This window comes from Dasypus novemcinctus, chromosome 4 (genome assembly GCF_030445035.2).
Source record: "Dasypus novemcinctus isolate mDasNov1 chromosome 4, mDasNov1.1.hap2, whole genome shotgun sequence".
Taxonomy (NCBI): Eukaryota; Metazoa; Chordata; class Mammalia; order Cingulata; family Dasypodidae; genus Dasypus; species Dasypus novemcinctus.
Genome location: NC_080676.1, coordinates 167,265,683 through 167,286,772, shown reverse-complemented (window position 1 = coordinate 167,286,772; position 21,090 = coordinate 167,265,683). Strand labels below are relative to the sequence as shown.

At 53.9% G+C, this 21,090-nt stretch overlaps 1 protein-coding gene across 6 annotated transcripts in view; it reads left to right on the top strand.

The window, feature by feature from the left end:
* SLC19A1 (solute carrier family 19 member 1) overlaps nucleotides 1-20,872 on the top strand; it is a 32,707-nt gene extending 11,835 nt beyond the window's left edge. For all 6 annotated transcript variants that reach the window (XM_058296359.2, XM_058296355.1, XM_058296356.2 and 3 more), the window contains 4 exons: nucleotides 411-1,176; nucleotides 1,415-1,607; nucleotides 4,747-4,888; nucleotides 19,520-20,872. In XM_058296359.2, the coding sequence (XP_058152342.1) occupies nucleotides 576-1,176; nucleotides 1,415-1,607; nucleotides 4,747-4,888; nucleotides 19,520-19,807 (1,224 nt within the window). In that variant the 5' untranslated portion in view covers nucleotides 411-575 and the 3' untranslated portion in view covers nucleotides 19,808-20,872. The remainder of the gene's footprint in view (nucleotides 1-410; nucleotides 1,177-1,414; nucleotides 1,608-4,746; nucleotides 4,889-19,519) is intronic.
* The last annotated feature ends 218 nt before the right edge of the window (nucleotides 20,873-21,090 follow it).

Below are 21,090 nucleotides of genomic sequence, written 5' to 3'. Positions count from 1 at the left end.
TGAGCCGGGCTTCTCTCCCATTTCCCGGGCTTCCCGGAACGATCCAGCATGGGCTGTGAAATTTAGAGAATTATTAAATGGGAAAACCTTCATGGGGTGCCGGGGCATTTGGGGTCAGGGAGGGCCCCGGCGGTGTGGCTGCCACGTGGCGAACATGCGCCTCCGTTTGCAGGAGCCCTGGCCTGTAAAGGGGTCACAGAGCCCCAGCCCCGGCCCCCAGCGCGGGGGCGGCAACTCGCCAGGTGGTGGGGTCACCGGCGGCGCGGGGGCTTGGTCGGGTTGTGTGGGGGCTGCGGGCGGTGTGTGTGTGTGGGGGGCCGGCTGGAGCGGGTGGGGTCAGGATGGTGTGGGGGCCGCGGGCGGGGTCTGGCGCGGCCCGGGCGGCAGCGAGCGGCCTCGCCTGCCCGCAGGTCACCAACGAGATCACGCCGGTGCTGTCCTACGCGTACCTGGCGGTGCTGGTGCCCGTCTTCCTGCTGACCGACCTCCTGCGCTACACGCCGGTGCTGGTGCTGCAGGCGCTGAGCTACGTGGCCGTGTGGCTGCTGCTGCTGCTCGGGCGCTCGGTGCTGCACATGCAGCTCATGGAGCTCTTCTACAGCGTCACCATGGCCGCGCGCATCGCCTTCTCCTCCTACATCTTCTCGCTCGTGCGCCCCGCGCGCTACCAGCGCATGGCCGGCTACTCGCGGGCCGCCATCCTGCTGGGCGTCTTCACCAGCTCGGTGCTGGGCCAGCTGCTGGTGTCTCTGGGCCGCGTCTCCTTCGACGTGCTCAACCAGGCCTCGCTGGGCCTGCTCCTCTTCAGCCTGCTCCTCGCCCTCTTCCTCAAGCGCCCCGAGCGCAGCCTCTTCTTCAACCGCGGCGCGCCCCAGGACGCCGGCACCCCCGCCTCCGAGCTGGCGCTGATGCGCCCGCAGCGGCCCGGGGGCGGGCGGCTGGCGCGGAGGCTGCGCGGGGCCTGCGCGCGCTCCACGCTGGGGCGCATGCTGGGCGAGCTGGGCGGCTGCGTGCGGCGGCCGCAGCTGCGCCTCTGGTCGCTCTGGTGGGTGCTCAACTCGGCGGGCTACTACCTCATCGTCTACTACACGCACATCCTGTGGAACGTGGTCAACCCCACCACGGACACCACCGCCATCTACAACGGAGGGGCCGACGCCGCCTCCACGCTGCTCAGTACGCCCCCCCGCCCGCCCCCTCGCCCGCCTCCTGCCCCTTGCCCCCGCCCCTTGCCCCCCGCCCCCGCCTGCAACCCACTCCGCGCCCGGGCCCCCTGAGCGTGCCTCCTGCCCCTTGCCCCGCCCCGCGCCCCTGCCGCCGCCCCCTGCCCCTTGCCCCATGTCCCGCGCCCCCTGCCCCTGCCCCCTGCCCGGCCCACCGCCCCGGGGACCAGCAGGCCTCTCCTTCTCCGCAGGCGCCTTCACCTCCTTCGCGGCTGGCTTCGTCCGCATCCGCTGGGCGCTGTGGTCCCCGCTGGTCATTGCGGGGGTGACGGCCGCGCAGGCCGGCCTTGTCCTGCTCATGTCCACCACGGAAAACATCTGGGTCTGCTACGTCTCCTTCGTGCTCTTCCGGGGCCTCTACCAGTTCCTCGTGCCCATCGCCACGTGAGTCGGGCTGGCGGGGGGCCCTTGGAGGCTTCCAGAACGTCAGGGGCAGGGGCGTTGCGGGTGGCGGGGGGAGCCCAAGCCGGTGGGGCGGGGCTGTGCTCCCCACGGGCAGTGGAGGTGGCCTTCGCTCCCGTGAGTGCATCGCGGCCCCTCTGCCGTCTGGCCTGGACCGGTGGCCCTGGGGTTCCCACGTCTCCCCTGCCCGTTCCTGCTGTGCCCGCTCCAGTGCCCAGAGCCCCTGACCAGTCCCCTGCCCTGGAATCGGCCAGAGCGCGTCCTGAGAGCCCCGGGGAAGGTGGCCCCACCTCTGCCCAGATGCGCCCCGGTGCCACGAAGCCCCCTCTGGGCCCCTCTCCAGGCCCCTGACTGCCGCGGCCCGTCCAGGCCTGCGGCCCCTCTGGCCTCCCCGCATCCAGCGCAGGGCCTGTGGCTCGCCCAGGCCCCGGGCCCTCCTGGCCTGTGCTCAGATCCTCTGCCGCCCTCAGCGGCACCGTCCCAGACGCCGGTCCTGGGCGTGCACGCCAGGGGCCCTCGCTGGGAGCCGCCTGTGGGGTGTGCACACCACACGCACACAAGCAGGCACACGTGGTGCTCACACATGCAGTGCACTTGCACCTGGTACAAGCACGTGCACCGTACACAAACGACATGCATGCACGGTACACATAAACAGTTTACACGTGTGCACAAACAGCGTACACACATGCACAGTGTACCCAGGCTGCACAAATAGTGCATATACACGATGCAGTGTGCATACGTGGTGGACACAAATGGCTTATGCACACGATGTACACACCATGTACAAACTGCACGCACGGAGCACACAAACGGCTTACCGGCAACATACAGTGCGCGCACATGATGTAAATGGATTACACACAGCACACAGCATATGTACACACTGCACAGAAATGATATTTGTACATGCAGTGTACACAAATGGCATGCACACATGGTGCACACAGAGTATGCACAAGGCACCGCAGTGCACATGCATGGCACACACTACCCCGTACGTCACACACACTGCCACACGTCACACTGCCACACATGTCACACACTGCCACGTATGTCACACACTGCCACGTACAACACACACACTGCCACGTACGTCACACACACTGCCACATACGTCACACTGCCTGGTGCACGGAGGCACATGCACGCAGCACGTGATGTGTGAGTGCAGTGAGCTGCGCACGTGCACGCATACACACCCATGCCCCCCACTGCCCACACCCGCGTGTGCAGACATGGGGCCTGGCCCCCGCCTCCAGCCCTCCTGGGCCCCCCTTGCACCTCTGCCCAGCAAGGGTGTCTGTGGTCACCCATCGCCCTGGTCCCCTCCCCGAGGAGTCTTGCCCTGGCTCCGCCCCCACGACGCGGCCAGGCCGGGCCTCCCGGGGGGCTCCCTGCACTGGGTCTGTCCATCCAGCCATGTCCCCGGCCTTGCACCCGTCAGGGAGGCCCCTTGGCCCGTTCCTGGGCCCAGGACACGTCTTTCGGCCCCAACCAGGCCCCCCACGTGCCCCCAGCCCCAGCCCTGCATGGGGGCCTGGCTTGGCCAGAGCGCCCTGCCGCTGGGGGCTGAGCACTGCCCGCGGCCCCCGTCCCCTTGCGCCGACTCCGAGGGGGTCGCCCTGGCTGGCCTGGAGCCAGCCGGCCCCTCCGCCTTCCCACTGGCCTGCGGGGGCCCCATGCCGGTGTGGCTATGACGTGTCCCTGCAGCTGCCCCCGTAGGGCCCGGTCGTTTCTGGAGGTTTCCTGAGGTAGACGGTGGCGAGGCGAAAGCCCCACGCCTGCGCCCTCCCTCGGGTTCTCCTAACAGCCCTTGGGGGGTCCCAGGGCGTGCCCATTCGGGGGCTCTTGGGGAGCCCCAGAGCTGCCCGTGCCTGGAAGCCTGGGACCCATCCCCCAGGGCGGCAGGCACCAGGGCAGCCCGCCGCCGGCTCCTCGCAGGCCTGGCTTTGCGCCCCAGCGCGGCGACCACCAGACGCGCCCTGCGGCCGTTCTCTTGCCCTCCTGGCTTTCCCTTCCGGTTTCCCATCTTGGGGTCCCCCTCTGGGATGTTTGCCCGCTCGCCCACCTGCGGGTGCCGACCCGTCGGGGCCGTGGCCTCGCCGCGCCAGCCCGCCCCGCCTTACCTTGCAGCGGCTCATGGTGTCTGCGTGAAACGCGCGTGGCCTCGCCTGGCGCCTGCCTCGTGTCTGAGCCGGCGCCCGTGGCGGCGGGGCGGGGGTCCGGCGGCAGCTCCCCGTGCCCCACGCGGTCGCCCCTCGGGGCGGGCTTTACCCCGGCCTCGCCCCCAGCACCACGCTGCCCGCGTCCCCCGCCGTCCTCCCTCTCGCTCTGCCATGCAGGCTCGCCCGGCGCCCCTCGGCGTGCCCCTCTCGAAGCTTTCCTCCCCTTTCCAGCCCTTGTCCTTCAAGGGGACCTTAGGACCCTTGCGTCCTGTTTTCTCGCTTCTCGGGGATGTTGGCTGGAGGTGCCCGAGCGCCCGAGCGTCCCGTGGCGCTCGGGGACCTAAGGACCGGGCACGAGCCGCTGCACGTAGACGCTGCACAGCGCGGCCCGGGCCTGCGCGGCTGCGGCCGCCCCCCTGCTGACCACCGCGCCTGCGCTCTGTCGTTTGTTTCTGTGGACTCCTGTCCCGCCCCGCGTTTGAGCCGGGCGCGCGGCGCGTTTAGCGACCGGTGGAGTCTGTGTTCTCTTCCCGGTGTCTGTGCCCACGGGGTTTGTCCAGCGCTTGCTGCTGTCTGCAATGAGAACTTCCCAGCGGTCTCGTCCCGGCCTGTTCTGAGTTCGAGTGTTCAGCGTTTCCTCGGTCGTGCTCGGCGCTCCGTCCTGCATCGTGTTACCCAGTCGTGTGGGGGGACGGCTCTGAGCGGCCCCCGCGAGCGGCCTCGGGGGCTCTTGGCGGGCTCTGCAAGGCCCTGGCTGGCGGCTCCGGCCCCGGCCCCGTCAGCGCCCGCCCGGCAGGGCTGGCTGGGCACGCGCGTGTGCGACGGAGCGGGGCGTGCCGGGTCTTCCTCCGGGTGTGTGGGCGAGCGGGCCGGCTCCGTGCGCGGCGTCGCCTGCGCCCTGGCGCTCTCTCCCGCGCCCGCTGGCTCTGACCGGGGCCTGCCCTGCGCAGCTTCCAGATCGCGTCTTCGCTCTCCAAGGAGCTCTGCGCCCTGGTCTTTGGGGTCAACACCTTCCTGGCCACCGTCCTCAAGACGACCATCACCGCCATCGTGTCCGACAAGCGGGGCCTGGGCCTCTCCGTCCACTCGCAGGTGCGCTGCCCCCAGGGAGAGGGAGGGGCCCCCGGCCAGCGGGGGCCGAGTCGCAGGACCTGTCCGCAGGCCCGTGAGGGCAGGGCGCGTCCAGCGCGGGCGGGCCCGCGGGGGCAGGAGAGTGGCCGAGCCGGGGGCTTGCGCAGTGGGGCGGGGATGGCGGGCTGGCTGCGCTGTGGTGGCGTGGCCGCTGCCCTGCCTCACCCTGCCTGCCCACGCTGCCCCTGCCCGTCCCCGCGTCCTGGCCAGTCCCTCCTGCCCCCCAGCCCCCCTGCCTAGGCCAGCGCTGCCTGCCCCCCGTCCTCCCCGCCCCCGCCCGCCCCTCTCTGGGCAGTGCCCTCCTGTCCAGGTCCTCCTCGGCCTCGAGCGCTCACCCTCCTGCCTTCCCAGACTGGTCCACTTCTTGTGAGGAGCTCTTGCCCTCCCCCGTGGACGTCCCCAGGGTCACGTCGTGGGGCGCGCGGGTCACCCCGAGGCCGTGCAGCTGGGCCCCGCCTCCAGCAGCTCTGCCTGTGATTCCCAAACGGGCCCCAGTCAGGTGACCTGAGCCTCCTGGAGCCGGGGTGAGGCTGCTGGACCTCTCTGGCCTCTCCCGCGTCCACAGAGGCAGGTGCTTGGATGACTGGGGAGAGCCTGGGAACTCCCGTCCTGGGTGCGAGGTGTGGGCCTTCCCACGGCACACCTCCTGCGGCTCAAGGCCCTTGGTCTCTGAGCGAGCCCGGCTGAGGGGCCCTGTGAGGGGGTGTCACAGGCTCTGCAGGGACTCCTGTCCAGCCCACAGCTGTGGAGGTGCCCCTGCCAGGACCCAGTGGCCAGGCCAAAGAGCCATTCCGCTGGGGGGTGGAGGGTCTGAATGGAGGCGTGTGAGAGGGCTGGGTGGATGCAGCCTCGGGGAGGCCCGAAGCCCAGCCAGGGAGGCTGGGAAGGAGGGGCTTGGCAGCAGGTCCCTTGCTCACACGCTGGCTTTTTTTTTTTCTTTTTTCTTTTTGATTGAAGTATGTTATTCATACATGAACACACATAAACAATAAGTGTATAGTAAAAATTGCAAACTTACAACATAAACATACATAACATCACACAGGGGTCTCATACATCACCTCTCCACCAGCTCTTTGTATTGGTGTGAAACATTCGTTACAAACTATGCAAGAGCATTGTCAAAATATCACTACCAACTATATTCCTTATCTTACATTTGGTGTATTTTTCCCCCAACCCATACTATTTTTTTTAAATGTATTTTTGTTACAGATATTGTAAAGTTGCAAAACAATCATGTAGATGTGTAGATTTTCCATACAACTCCACACCCAGGTGGAACATTTGTTACAGATTATGAGATAATACCATCAGACTATTACCACCAGTCATGGTCCATAGCATACATTTGGCACACTTTTTCCACACACTTCCATTGTCAACACAGTATAGCTTGGCCTTAATGCAAGAATATGATAGTATTGCTGTTAACCACAGTCTACAGGGCACACTAATTGTCGTTTTCCCATGTTTCTCCATATTCCCATCACCTGCAATAGTGACGTACATCTGCTCTAGCCCACAGAAGGACTCTCTTGCATTTGTACCCTTAACCACAATTCTCAACTGCCTCTGGGTTCACTGTGCTATTCGGTTCCTGGATTATTCTTTAACTTTCTTTCTATTGACATTTACCTCCCCAGACTACCTTTTTCAGTCACAATTCCATTTATAAACCAGCTGTTACTCACTATAATGTGTTACTATCAACTCTGTCCGTCTCCACACTTTTAATTAAAACTTCTACATGCATTAAGCATCCATAGTTCTTTTCAACCCTCTTCTTATCTCCTTATAATATATGCTGTAGGTTTTAATTCCATATGTTTATTATTTGTATTTAGTTCATATTAATGAGACCGTGCAATATTTGTCCTTTTGTGTCTGGCTTACTCTGCCCAGTATAATGTCTTCAAGACTCGTCCGTGTTATCACATGTGCCCCAATTTCATTTCTTCTTACTGCAGCATAGTGTTCCATCGTATGTATAGACCACATTCTGTTTATCCGCTCATTGGTGGATGGCACCTGGGTTGATTCCATCTTTTGGCAATTGTGAACAAGGCTGCTATGAACACTGGTGTGCAGATGTCTGTTTATGTCATAGTTTTCAGTTCTTCTGGATATATTCCTAGTAGAGCAACTGCTGGGTCATATGGCAGTTCTATATTTAGCTTCCTGAGGAACCGCCAAACTGTCTTCCACAGAGGCTGCTCCATTCTACACTCCCACCAGCAGTGAAGGGGTGTTCCTATTTCTCCACATCCTCTCCAGCTCTTATTGTTGTCTGTTTTTAAAATAATGGCCATTCTCTGTGGTGTTAGATGATATCTCATTGTTGTTTTAATTTGCATTTCCCTAATAGCTAGTGATACGGAACATTTTTTCATGTGCTTTTTGGCCGTTTGTATTTCCTCTTTGGAGAAATGTCTATTTAAATCTCTTGCCCATTTAAAAATTGTATTGCTTTCTCTTTTATTGCTGAGTTGTATGATCTCTTTGTATAGAATGGAAAACAAACCCTTATTGGATAAGTGGCTTCCAAATATTTTCTCCCATCGACTGGGCTGCCTTTTCACCTTCTTGATGAAGTCCTTTGATCACAGAAGTGTTTAAGTTTGAGGAGGTCCCATTTATCCGTGTTTTCTTTTGTTGTTCATGTTTTTGGTGTAAACTTTAATAAGAATCCACCACCTACCACCAGGTCTTGAAGATGTTTCCCTACATTTTCTTCTAGGAGCTTTATTGTACTTTATTTTTATATTTAGGTCTTTGATCCATTTTTAGTTAAATTTTTTTTTTTATAAGCTATGAGATAGGGATCTTCTTTCTTCCTTTTGGCTGTGGATATCCTGTTCTCCCAACACCTTTGTTGAATAAACTGTTCTGCCCCAGCTGGGTGGGCTTGACAGGCTTGCCAAAAATCACTTGACCATAGATGTTTCTGAACCATCTGTTTCTGAACCATCGATTCGGTTCCATTGGTCTATGTGTCTATCTTTATGCCAGTACCATGCTGATTTTACTACTGTAGCTAGGTAATAGGATTTAAAGTCTGGAAGTGAGAGTCCTCCAACTTCACTTTTCCTTTTTAAGATGTTTCTGGCTATTTGGGTCCTCTTTTTTTTTTTATTTTATTTTATTTTTATTTTTTTTTTATTTAATTCCCCTCCCCTCCCCCGGTTGTCTGTTTTCTGTGTCTTTTTGCTGCGTCTTGTTTCTTTGTCTATTTCTTTGTCCGCTTCTGTTGTCGTCAGCGGCATGGGAAGTGTGGGCGGCGCCATTCCTCAGCAGGCTGCTCCCTCCTTCGCGCTGGGCGGCTCTCCTTATGGGTGCACTCCTTGCGCGTGGGGCTCCCCCACGCGGGGGACACCCCTGTGTGGCACGGCACTCCTTGTGCGCATCAGCACTGCGCATGTGCCAGCTCCACACGGGTCAAGGAGGCCCGGGGCTTGAACCGCGGGCCTCCCATGTGGTAGACGGACGCCCTAACCACTGGGCCAAAGTCCGTTTCCCTATTTGGGTCCTCTTATCCTTCTAGATAAATTTGATAATTGTGTTTTCCATTTGCTTAAAAAATGCTGGTGGAATTTTTTTTTTTTTAAAGATTTCTTTTTCTTTTTTAAAATTTCTCTCCCCTTCCCCGCTCCCTCCCCCCCTCCCCCAAGTTCTCTGCTTTCTGTGTCCATTTGCTGTGTGTTCTGTGTCTGCTTATATTCTTGTCAGTGGCACCCAGATTCTGTGCTACTTTTTGTTGCGTCATCTTGCTGCTTCAGCTCTCCATGTGTGTGGCGCCATTCCTGGGCAGGCTGCACTTTTTTCACCCTGGATGACTCTCCTTACGGGGCGCACTCCTTGCACGTGGGGCTCCCCTACATGGAGGACACTGCTGCGTGGCACGGCACTCCTTACATGCATCAGCACTGTGCGTGGGCCAGCTCATCACACAGGTGAGGGGACCCTGGATTTGAACCTTGGACCTCCCGTGTGGTAGGCGGATGCCCTATCCGTTGGGCCAAATCCTCTTCTCGGAATTTTTATTGGGATTGCATTGAATCTGTATATCAACTGGGGTAGAATTGACATCTTAATGATATTTAGTCTTCTAATCCATGAACATGGGATGTTCTTCCAATTATTTAGGTCTTTTTTGATTTCTTATAGCAATGCATTATAGTTTTCTGAATACAAGTGCTTTGCATCCTTTATTTATTCCTAAATATTTGATTCTTTTAGTTGCTATTGTAAATGGAATTTTTTTCCTGACTTCCTCCTCAGATTGTGCATTATTAGTGTATAGAAACACCACTGATTTTTGCATATTGATCTTGTGTCCTGACACTCTACTGAAATCATTTATTAGCTCTAGCAGCTTTGTTGTAGATTTTTTGGCATTTTCTAGATATACAGTCATATCTGTGAATAGTGAAAGTTTTAATTCTTCCTTTCCAATTTGGATGCCTTTTATTTCTTTTTCTTGCCTGATGCTCTAGCTGGAACCTCTAGCGCTATATGAACAACAGTGGTGACGATGGGCATCCTTGTCTTGTCCCTGATCTCAATGGGAAAGCTTTTAATTTTCACCATTGAGTACAGTGTTAGCTGTGGGTTTTTCATATATGGCCTTTATCATGTTGAGAAAATTTCCTTCAATTCCTATTTTTTGTAGTATTTTTATCAAGAAAGGATGCTGTATTTTGTCAAATGCCTTTTCTGCATCAATTGATAGGATCATGTGGTTTTTCTTCTTTGATTTATTAATTCGTTGTGTTACGCTGATTGATTTTCTTGTGTTGAACCAGCCTTCCATGCCTGGTATAAAACTCACTTGGTCATTATGGATAATTCTTTTAATGTGTTGTTGGATTCGATTAGCAAGTATTTTATTGAGGATTTTTGCATCCGCATTCATTAGAGAAATGGGTCTGTAGTTTTCTTTTTTTGTAATATTTTTATCTGGCTTTGGTATTAGGGTGATATTGGCTTCATAGAATGTGTTTGGTAGCGTTCCTTCTTGTTGAATTTTTTGGAAGAGCTTGAGTAAGATTGGTATTAAATCTTTGAATACTTGGTAGAGCTCACCTGTGAAGCCATCTGGTCCTGGGCTTTTTATTTTGGGGAGCTGTGTGATGACTGTTTCAGTCTCTTTACTTGTGATTGGCTTGTTGAGGTCTTCTGTTTCTTCTAGTGTCAATGTAGGTTGTTTGTACATTCCTTGGAATTTTTCCATTTCATCTACATTGTCTAGTTTTTTAGCATAAAGTTGTTCATAGTATCCTCTTATGATCTCCCTTATTTCTGCGGGGTCAGTAGTAAGGTTCCCCTTTCATTTTTTATTTCACTTATTTGCATTTTCTCTCTTTTTTTCTTAGTCATTCTAGCTAAGGGTTTCTTGATTTTATTAATCTTCTTGAAGAACCAAACTTTTGGTTTTGTTAATTTACTCTCTTGTTTTTTTGTTCTCAATTTCATTTATTTCTGCTCTGATCTTTGTTATTTCACTCCTCCTACTTGCTTTAGGATTAGTTTGCTGTTCTTTTTCTAGTTCTTCCAGCTGTGTAGTTAGGTCATTGATTTTAGCTCTTTCTTCTTTTTTTTTTTTTTAAAGATTTATTTTTATTTATTTAATTCCCCTCCCCTCCCCCGGTTGTCTGTTTTCTGTGTCTTTTTGCTGCGTCTTGTTTCTTTGTCCGCTTCTGTTGTTGTCAGCGTCACGGGAATTGTGGGCGGCGCCATTCCTCGGCAGGCTGCTCCCTCCTTCGCGCTGGGCGGCTCTCCTTAGGGGTGCACTACTTGTGCGTGGGGCTCCCCTACGTGGGGGCTCCCCTACGCGGGGGACACCCCTGTGTGGCACGGCACTCCTTGCGCGCATCAGCACTGCGCATGGGCCAGCTCCACACGGGTCAAGGAGGCCCGGGGCTTGAACCGCGGGCATCAGCACTGCGCATGGGCCAGCTCCACACGGGTCAAGGAGGCCTGGGGCTTGAACCGTGGGCCTCCCGTGTGGTAGACGGACGCCCTAACCACTGGGCCAAAGTCCATTTCCCTCTTTCTTCTTTTTTAATGTAAGCATTGAGGGCTATAAATTTTCCTCTTAGCACTGCCTTCGCAGCATTCCATAGGTTCTGATATGTTGTATTCTTATTGTCATTTGTCACGAGATATTTACTGATTTCTTTTGAAATGTCTTCTTTGACCCACTTATTATTTAAAATTATGTTGTTTAATCTCCATATATATGTGACTTTCCTTTTATTTACCACTGGTTGATTTCCAGCTTTACTCCATTATGATCGAGACAGTGTTTTGTATAATTTCAATTTTTTTGACTTTATTGAGATCTGCTTTGTGTCCCAACATTGGTCTACCCTGGAGAAAGATCCATGAGCACTTGAAAAGAATGTGTATCCTGCTGTTTTGGGGTGCAGTGTTCTGTATATGTCTATCAGGTTTAGTCCATTTATCATATTATTCAAGCTCTCTGTTTCCTTATCGATCCTCTTCCCAGATGTTCTATCCAGTGCTGAGAGTGGTGTACTGAAGTCTCCAACTATTGTTGTAGAGATATCTATTTCTCCCTTCAGTTTTGCCAGTGTGTGCCTCATGTATCTTGGGGCATCCTGGTTAGGTGCATATTTATTTATGATTGTTATTTTTTCCTTGTGAATCATACCTTTTATTAATATGTAATGTCCTTGTCTCTAGTAACAGTTTTGCTTTTAAAGTCTGTGTCATCTGATCTAAGTATAGCCACCCCAGCTTTTTTTTGGTTACTGCATGCGTGGAATATCTTCTTCCAACCTTTCACTTCCAATTTATTGGTATCCTTGGGTCTAAGGTGAGTCTCTTTTAGATAACATATAGATGGCTTATATTTTCTTATCCATTCTGCCAGTCTCTGTCTTTTGATTGGGGAGTTTAATCCATTAACATTCCATGTTATTACTGTAAAGGCAGTTCTTATTTCATCCAGTTTGATCTTTGTGTTTTTTCTGTCATTTTATATTTGATACTTTTAGTTACTGTTGCTGATACAGTCATCATTTCTAGACTCTCTTCCAGGCCTCTCTCTCCTGTCTTGTCTTTTTAGGGTGTGATACTCCCTTTAGTATTTCTTGCAAAGCTGGTCTTTTTGTTATAAACTCTCTCAGTTTCTGTTTATCTGTAAATATTCTAATCTCACCCTCATTTTTAAAAGATAATCTTGCTGAGTATAAAATCCTTGGCTGGCAGTTTTTCTCCTGCAGTATCTTAAATATATGATACCACTGCCTTCTTGCATCCAGGGTTTCTGATGAGAAATTGGCACTTAATCTTTTGGGTATCCCTTATATGTTATGCATCACTTTTTTCTTGCTGCTCTCAGAATTCTCTGTCTCTGGCATTTGGCATTCTGATTAGTATGTGTCTCAGAGTTGGTCTATTTGGATTTATTTGGATGGGAGTACGTTGTGTTTCTTGGACAAGGATATCTATCCTTCAATAGGGTTGGGAAAATTTCCACCATTGTTTCTTCAAATATTCTTTCTGCCCCTTTTCCCTTCTCTTCTCCTTCTGGGACACCCATGACATGTATGTTTGTATGAATCTTGCTGTCATTTAGTTCCCTGAGACCCTGTTCAATTTTTTCCATTCTTCATCTGTTTTTTTGTTTGTTCACTTTCAGAGGCCATGTCTTCGACTTGCTGATCCTTTCTTCTGCTTCCTCAGATCTGCTTTTATATGCCTCCAGTGTATTTTTAATTTCCTTTATTGTACCTTTCATTCCCATAAGATCTGCTATTTTTCTATGTATGCTTTCAAACTCTTCTTTGTGCTCATCCAGTGTCTTCCTAATATCTTTAATCTCTTTAGTCATGTCATTGAATTTATTAAGGAGATCGGTTTGAACATCTAAGATGAGTTGTCTCAACTCCTTTATGTCATCTGGAGGCTTATCTTGTTCCTTTAATTGGGCCATCACTTCCTGTTTCTTGGAATGGATTGTAATTTTTTGTTGGTGTTTCCACATCTGGCTTGCTAGATGTATTTATTCTGGGTGCAGTTTCTCCCCTTAGTTTAGGGATTTCTTGTCTTTTCTCCCTCGCTGGTTGTGGAGTAGAAATCAAGGATGTAGCTGGTGCTGTGAGCTGTGGAGGCTCGAGCTGCCCACGTCGCCCCAGGGACTGACGAAGCTTCTCCCCCCTTTCTCCTCTGTCAGGGGTAGGGACAGAGCTGCAGCCGTGTGTAATAATCCCAGCTGGGCCCAGGACTGTCTGTGGTCACTGGAGACTCTGAAGGAGCTGCACATCCCTTCCTCCCCTGCCTCAGGCAGGGATGGAGCTATAGTTGTGATCAGCAGTCTTTGCTGTCCAAACTATGGGGTCCAAAGTGACCCCAGTTGCTCAGGGAAACTGATGTATCACCAGACCCTCCTCCTACCGGGAATGGGACTGGACCCCCTTCTGCCCAACAGTCTAATCTCTGTGGGCCAAATACGCCTGCAGTTGCCCCGAGAGGCTGAGGGAGTGCTGTCCCTTCTGCCCTTTCGGGGGTGGGAACAGAACCACCGATGCTCAGCAGTTCAGTCCTGCAGGCTGAGAGTGCCCACCGCTGCCCTGAGAGGCTGAGGAAGTGCCAGCTCCCTCCTGTCCTCCTGGGTGGTGGCGGTGGATCTATGGGTGCTCAACAGCTCAGTGCCTTTAGCCGAGAATACCTGCCCTTGCCTGGAGAGGCTGAGGAAGCACCAGCCCTTCTGTCCTCTGAGGCGTGGGGTTGGAGCCACAGGCACCCGCCGTTCAGTCCCCGCTGGCTGAAAGTGCCCCCCGTTGTCCAGAGAGGCTGTGGACACACCAGACCCTCCTGTCCTATTGGGGTGGGGGTGGAGTCATGGGCATCCAGTAGTCCAGTCCCTGGAGGTGGAAGGTCTGCTGTTGCCCACAAAGGTGTGGGAAGACCTGCCCCCTTCTTTCCTATCGGGGGGTGGGGGTGGGTCCACAAGTACCCACCGACCAGGCTGTAGAAGCACCTGAGTTACCCGGAGAGGCTCCAGCGGGACCCTGGCTCCTGACGCTGGCGAGTGACCTTAGACGAAGCTGCCAGGCCCCGGGGCCCCCAGGCGCCATTCTCGAGCCTCGGGGGAACGTTGCAGAGCTCTACGCGACATCACGTCCAGGTCAAGGTCGTGCCATCCCCACGGGGCTGCCCAGCTGCCTTCGCCTGTGCTTTCTCTCTTTTTTGTCAGGTTTGCTAGTCTTGTTAGTTTTCTTCATCTTGTCAGAGAACCAGCTGTTTGTTTTGTTGATTTTCTCCATTTTTCTGTTTTCAAGTTCCCTGGTTTTTGCTCTTTATGCTTCCTTCCTTCTGCTTGCTTTGGGTTTATTTTGCTCATTTTCTAGGTTTTTGAGGTGGAAGCATGGGTTATTGATTTGAGACATCCTGTTTTCTAATATACGCATTTTAGTGCTTTGAATTTTCCTCTCAGTATTGCTTAAGCTGCATCCCACAAATATTAATGTTATAATTTCATTTTCAATGCTTTTTAAAACGCTTTTCCTTGAGCCCTCCTCATTGACCCATGGATTATTTTGAAATGTGTTCTTTTAGTTTCCACCTAGTTTAGAGATTTTCCTGTTAACTTTCTGCTGCTGATTTCCATTTTTATTCCATTTGGATCAGAGAATACACTGTAATTTTAGTCTTTTAGATGTACTGCTTTTCAGTGATCCACGGACACCTGGAAAGAATCTGTGGGCTGCTGTTTTAGTTTGCTAAAAGCCGCTGGGAGCAACATACCGGCTTATATTTATAATGGGTATTTATTAGGTTAAAAGCTTACGGTTCTCAGGGCAAGTGTCCAAATGAAGGCTTCATCTAGAGTTGCCGTCTCCGAGAGATGCGCTTGCCAGGCCCCGCTGGGGGTCGTGGAGCACCTGGCAGGTGTAGCTGACTGCTGGTCCCTGCCGCCCCTCCAGGCTCGCCTTCTCCCTGCGTGCGGCTGCGGGTCATCGGGCACCTGGCTCGGCTCGCCCTCTCCTCCTGTCTCCTCGCTCAGCCTCTCGCGGTCTCTGTCTCTGCCACTTCTTCCTGTGTCTGTGACTTTTTTGTCCTCCATTTATAGGGGTCTCCAGCAAGAGGATCAAGACCCACCCTGGGCACCGAAACCTAATCAGACCCCCGTCTGAAGGGGTCTAACTGGAAGTTCCCGTCTGCGGCGGGTTCCCAGCCCAGGAGTGGGGTCGCTTTAAGAACGGGGTTTTCTGGGGTCCACTGAGAACTCAGACCAGCTTCTGGGTGGAGCGCTGTCCTCTCGACCCACATGGCTGATGGTGGCGTTGAGCTCTTGCCTGTCCCTGCTTGATTTCCTGTCTCGCTGGTCCATCAGTTGTTGAGAGAGGTGTCGGATTGTGGATTTGTCTATTTCTCCTTTCAGTTCTATCATTTATTTTTCTGTTTTCTGTTGCATACCCATTTAGGATTGCTGTGTCTTCCTGATAGATTAACACTTTTATCGTTATATAATACCTCTCTCTTCTTGGGTCATTTTCTTTGCTCTGAAGACTATTTTATCTGGTATTAATGTAGCCATTTTTTATTTTGGTGGTTTTATGATATATCATTTTGTATCCTTTCACTTCCTTTTTTTAAAATTATTTTTTTAAAAAGAAGCTTTAGATTACATTAACAGTAGTTGTACATTTGTCACAGTTGATGAACACATACTGAAGCATTGCTACTAACTGTGGACATTATAGTTTACACTCTGCCCTGCTCCATTTTACACGTTATGACAAAATGTGTAATGGCTTGTATCCGTCATTGCAGTGTCAAGCAGATAATTCCAATGTCCCGAAAATGCCCCATATTAAATCTATACTTTCCTCTCCCTCCCCTCTGAACCTCTGGTGGCCACTGCCTTTTTATCAATGGTGAAAGCTCTTCTGCTGCTAGAGTAATAATGTTTATGATAGAATAATGATAAGTCTCGTTTACTCCCTTGTTCATTCCCCAGTCTCAAGTATTTTGGGATGGTGATGCCAGCTCTTACTTTCAACCTGCCTATGTCATTGTATTTGAAGGAGATTCTTGCAGTACAGCGTGTAGTTGGGTCATTTTTTAAAATCTCTCTGCCAATCTCTGTCTTAAAATTGGTGTATTTAGATGACTTGTATTTAATGCAGTTATTGATACGATAGGGCTTATACCTATTTCACTTCTTGTTTTCTCTTTGTTCTTTTTTTTTTTTTAATTTAAAATTTTTTAAAAAAATTTCTCTCCCCTTCCCCACCCCCCCAGTTGTCTGTACTCTGTCCATTTGCTGTGTGTTCTTCTCTGACTGCTTCTATCCTTATCAGCGGCACTGGGAATCTGTGTTTCTTTTTGTTGCATCATCTTGTTGTGTCAGCTCTCCGTGTGTGCGGCGTCATTCTTGGGCAGGCTGCACTCACTTTCACACTGGGCAGCTCTCCTTACAGGGCGCACTCCTTGCACGTGGGGCTCCCCTATGTGGGGGACACCCCTGCGTGGCAGGGCACTCCTTGCGCACCAGCACTGCACATGGGCCAGCTCCACACGGGTCAAGGAGGCCCGGGGTTTGAATTGCAGACGTCCCATGTGGTAGGCGGACGCCCTATCCATTGGGCCAAGTCTGCTTCCCTATTATGTGTTTTTCTTTCTGTTTTTGTGTGTGTGTGACATCCTATGGGTTACTTGAACATTTTAGAATCTTATTTTGATCATTTATAGTATAGCTTAGTATAGCTTTTTTAGTGGTTAGTTTGTGTAAAATTTACCTCCTTTTATGTCACCTTACCCCACACCCTTTTCTAGTACCATTGTTTTAAATATTTCCTCTGCATACATTTAGAACCACATCAGAAAGTATCATAATTTTTGCTTTAGCCAACAAACATAATTTAGAAAACTCAAGAGGAGAAGGAAAGTCTTTTGTACTTACCTGTATTTTGCTCTTTCTATTTTTCCTTCCTGATGTTTTAAGATGGCTTCTTTTCTTTTATCATTTCTTTTCTGTTTAGAGAACTTCCCTAAGCCATTCTTTTAGGGTAGATCTGCTGGCAACAAATTCTTAGTTTTTATTTTTTTTCATTTCAGAATGTCTTAATTTCCCCTTCATTCCAGAAAGATTTATTCACTGCATATAGAATTGTAGGTTGACACTTTGTTTTCTTTCAGCACTTGGAAAACACTGCCACTTCCTATGGCCTCCGTGATTTCTTTTTTTATTTTTTAAATATTTATTTAATCCCCTCCCTCCTCATTGTCTGCTCTCTCTGTCCATTCGCTGTATGTTCTTCTGTGTCTGCTTGTCTTCTCTTTAGGTGGCACTGGGAACTGATCCTGGGACCTTCTGGAGTGGGAGCGAGGCGCTCAGTCTCTTGCACCACCTCAGCTCCCTGGTCTGTTGCATCTCTTATTGTCTCCCCTCTGTGTCTCTTTTTGTTGCGTCATCTTGCTGTTTCAGCTCTCTGCTTGGGCCAGCTTGCTATGCAGGTCAGCGCTCCTGCACGGGCCAGCTCACCGTGCGGACCAGCTCGCCTTCACCAGGAGGCCCTGGGAATTGAACCCTGGACCTCCCATATGGTAGACGGGAGCCCAATCGCTTGAGCCACATCTGCTTCCTGTATTTTATTTTTTAAAAGATGTATTTATTTCTCCCCACCCCCTCATTTTTTTTTTTTTTTGCATTTGCTATGTTTCTTTGTCATGTGCTGGTCTTTTTAGGAGGCACTGGGAACTGAATCTGGGACCTCTGATATGGAAGGGAGTTGCCTAATTGCTTGAGCCATATCCACTCCCTCCTTTGTTGTATCTCTCATTATGTTTTCCTCTTGTCTCTCGTTGAGACATCTTGTTGCATCTGCTTGTTGCGCCTCCCCATCGCGCCTCCCCACTGTCTTGCTTGTCTTCTTTAGAAGGCCCCTGGAACTCAACCTGGGCCCCCCCCCCATGTGGTAGGCAGGAGCTCAATCCCTTGAGCCACATCCACTTCCCTTCTTTGGTTTCTGAGGAGAAATATGCTGTCATTCACATTGTTTGCCCTAAGGTGTTGTTTTTTCTCTGGCTGTTCAAGGTTTTTCCTTGGTCTTTTCGGTATCAGAAGTTTGACTATATTGTGTGTCCATGTGGATTTTTTTGGGTTTATCTTGTTTGGAGTTCACTGAGCTTATTGAATCTGGAGGCTTCTGTCTCTTGCCAAATTTGGGAGGTTTCACCCATTATTTCCTCAAGCAGCTTTTCAGCCTTGCCCTTTTCCCCCTCCATCCTGGACTCCCATGTCAGAGTGCCACTCTAACATGAGGCGCTGTTCTTCATTTCTTTTCTCTTCAGTCTGTTTTCTGTTTTTCAGATTGGGTAGTTTTTATTATTTTATCTTCCAGCGCAGTGATTCATTCCTCTTTCTTTTCTATTTATTGCTGAGAATATTCATTGTGTTTTTTTTATTTCGGCTCTTTTATTTTCCAGTTGTAAATTTTATGTTTGGTTGTTCCTTAGAGCTTCTTTCTTTGCTCAGACTTTCTACTTTCCCATTTGTTGCAAGTGTGTTTGCTACTGCTTGCTGAAGCATTTCGTGAGGGCTGTTTTAAAACCTTTCCCAGATGATCCTCGCACCTGCCGTCCTGGCGTTGCCACCTGCCGATTGTCCTTTTCCGTTCTGCGTGAGCCCCTCCCAGCTTGAGGTGTGGAGAGTGTATTTCTGTTGGAACCCCATTTCGGGTGTTTGTGAGGCTCTGATCACACACCTGCGTGGGCCGGCGTGGGGCGGCGTCGCCCTGGCCTGGAAAGGGAGGGTGCCGCCCTGTCGGGTGAGGGTGGGATCCAGGCTCCCCGCAGCCTCCACGATGCTGGGGGGCTCCTCCGACTCCCCGCTGGGAGGGCGGGGCTGGCCTCTTGACCGCTGGTGGGGTGGGTGCTCTGGTCCAGGGAGCCTGCTTCTGCGTTGCCGCCGCGCCTTCCTTGTCCCCAGCCCATTGGCTGCCTTTGCCGTTCAGCCTGGCAGCCGGCTTCGTGCTCACACCTGGCGGGAGGGCTCGGGCTCGGGGAAGCCGGCTCTGGGAAGCCTCGGAAGTTCCCCTCCCAGGTGGCTTGGAAAAGTGAGCCTCCTGGAAGCCGAGGGGCCAGTGTCCAGGCAGCGCGCAGCATGGGAGGGCGGCCCCGTGGCGCGCACGTCCAGGGCCCACAGGGCTGGGGGAGGCCGCGGTGGGCAGGGCCGGGGCTAGGGAGTCTCGGGAGCGGGAGCCCCTCCAGGAGGAGGGGGGCTGTGCCTGGGGTGGCCTGGAGGGTAGAGGCCACGGGCCTCGTGTTCAGGGCCCGCCCCCAGGGCCTGCCAGAGCCCACCCTGCGCCCTGCTCCTGCCCCGCTCCGGGCAGCTGCGAGCCTGAGACATCCGCGTAGGCACTCCCCGGCACTCCGCCTGCCCCCGTCCCCCTGGCCCCTCGTCCCCCTCGCCTGTGCCCCATTCCCCTCCCCTGCTCCCCTCCTGCCCCCATCCCCTCTTCTGCCTCCCTGTCCCCCTCCCTGCCCCCTCCCCCTCCCCCTCCCCCGCTCCTGTTTGCTCCGGGCCCCTCCCCTCACGCTGCCTCTCTGTTCCAGTTCCGCGTCTACTTTGGGTACTTCCTGCTGCTGTCCGTGGCCTACTTCTTGGGGGGCGTGCTGGTGGGCGTGCGGCACTTCCAGCGTGGCTGCCACCAGCGCCTGCCCGTGGCCCAGGAGCTAAGGAGCCCCTTGGAGGAGAAGCCTGCCCAGATGCCGAGCCTGCTGAATGGGGACTGCCGGGTCCCGCAGCCCTCGGCCCCCCCTGCTGAATGGGGTCCTGCAGCCCCCAGCCCCCCCGCTGAATGGAGACTGCGGGTTCCTGCACCCCCCACCCCCCCCGCCTAACGGGATCCTGCAGCCCCCAGCCCCCCCGCCGAACGAGGACTGCGGGGTCCTGCAGCCCCCCGCCCCACCGCCGAAAGAGGACTGCGGGGTCCTGCAGCCCCCAGCCCCCCCGCCGAACGAGGACTGCGGGGTCCTGCAGCCCCCCGGCCCCCAGCCGAACGAGGACTGCGGGGTCCTGCAGCCCCCCGCCCCCCCGCCGAACGAGGACTGCGGGGTCCTGCAGCCCCCAGCCCCCCCGCCAAACGAGGACTGCGGGGTCCTGCAGCCCCCAGCCCCCCCGCCGAACGAGGACTGCGGGGTCCTGCAGCCCCCCGCCCACCCGCCGAACGAGGACTGCGGGGTCCTGCAGCCCCCAGCCCCCCCGCCGAACGAGGACTGCGGGGTCCTGCAGCCCCCCGCCCCCCCGCTGAATGGGGTCCTGCAGCCCCCAGCCCACCCACTGGACCAGAAGGGGAGTGCTCTGGGGAGCCCTGGGGAGCTGAGCCTGTGGCCTGGGGCCAAGGCCTGAGCTGACCGCACTGGCCCACGCGGGCATGGCCTGGGCCAGGCCGGAGCAGCGCATCCATCGCGTTCAGAACAAGCCCGGCCCTGGGGTCCCAGCGTGACCTGCTCATGGCGAGCTGGGTTCCAGCGTTGTCAGACCCCGATTTCAGAAGAGTGGAGCCAGTGGTGACGGGCAGGGGTCTGCCTTGCCATGAGACCCTCTGCTTATCCTCGAGACCTCGTGAGCTGCCCACCGCAGCTCAGGGGCCCCTGGGGGTCTCTGGGTTGTGGGGCAGGCTCAGCGGAGCTGCCTGGCCCAGGTGTCCCGCTGCCGCACGGGCGTGGCCGCCCACCCCGAGACCTGCTCGTGGCCCCGCCCGGGCCTCCCCGCCGCCCTCCGCGGCTGCTGCCGCCACCTCCAGGGGCCTCCGCGCCTGGACCCAGCCCAGACACGTTCCCCTGCACTCCGGGCGCGGGCAGGGGCCACCGCGCACCCTAGCTAAGGGCGTCTCCAGGCACCCCAGGGGCTGGGGTCTTTAAGGAGGTGTTGCTTGTTTTATAAAAATCGACAAGAAACGAGAAGACTCTGGCTTTGCACGCCGGGGGCTGGGTGCAGGCGCATCCTGGCGGGTGCTAAGGGCAGCCTGGGGTTTGGGGGCCCCACCCCAGGATGCCGGTTTCCCCATCATGAAGTGGGTCGGGACCCACCAGCCTCGCGGAGAAGGAGCGCTGGGATTGGGGTCCCGCGTGTGCGAGGGGCTCAGCCAGTCATCAGGCACACTGGCCTGGGGGTCCCCATG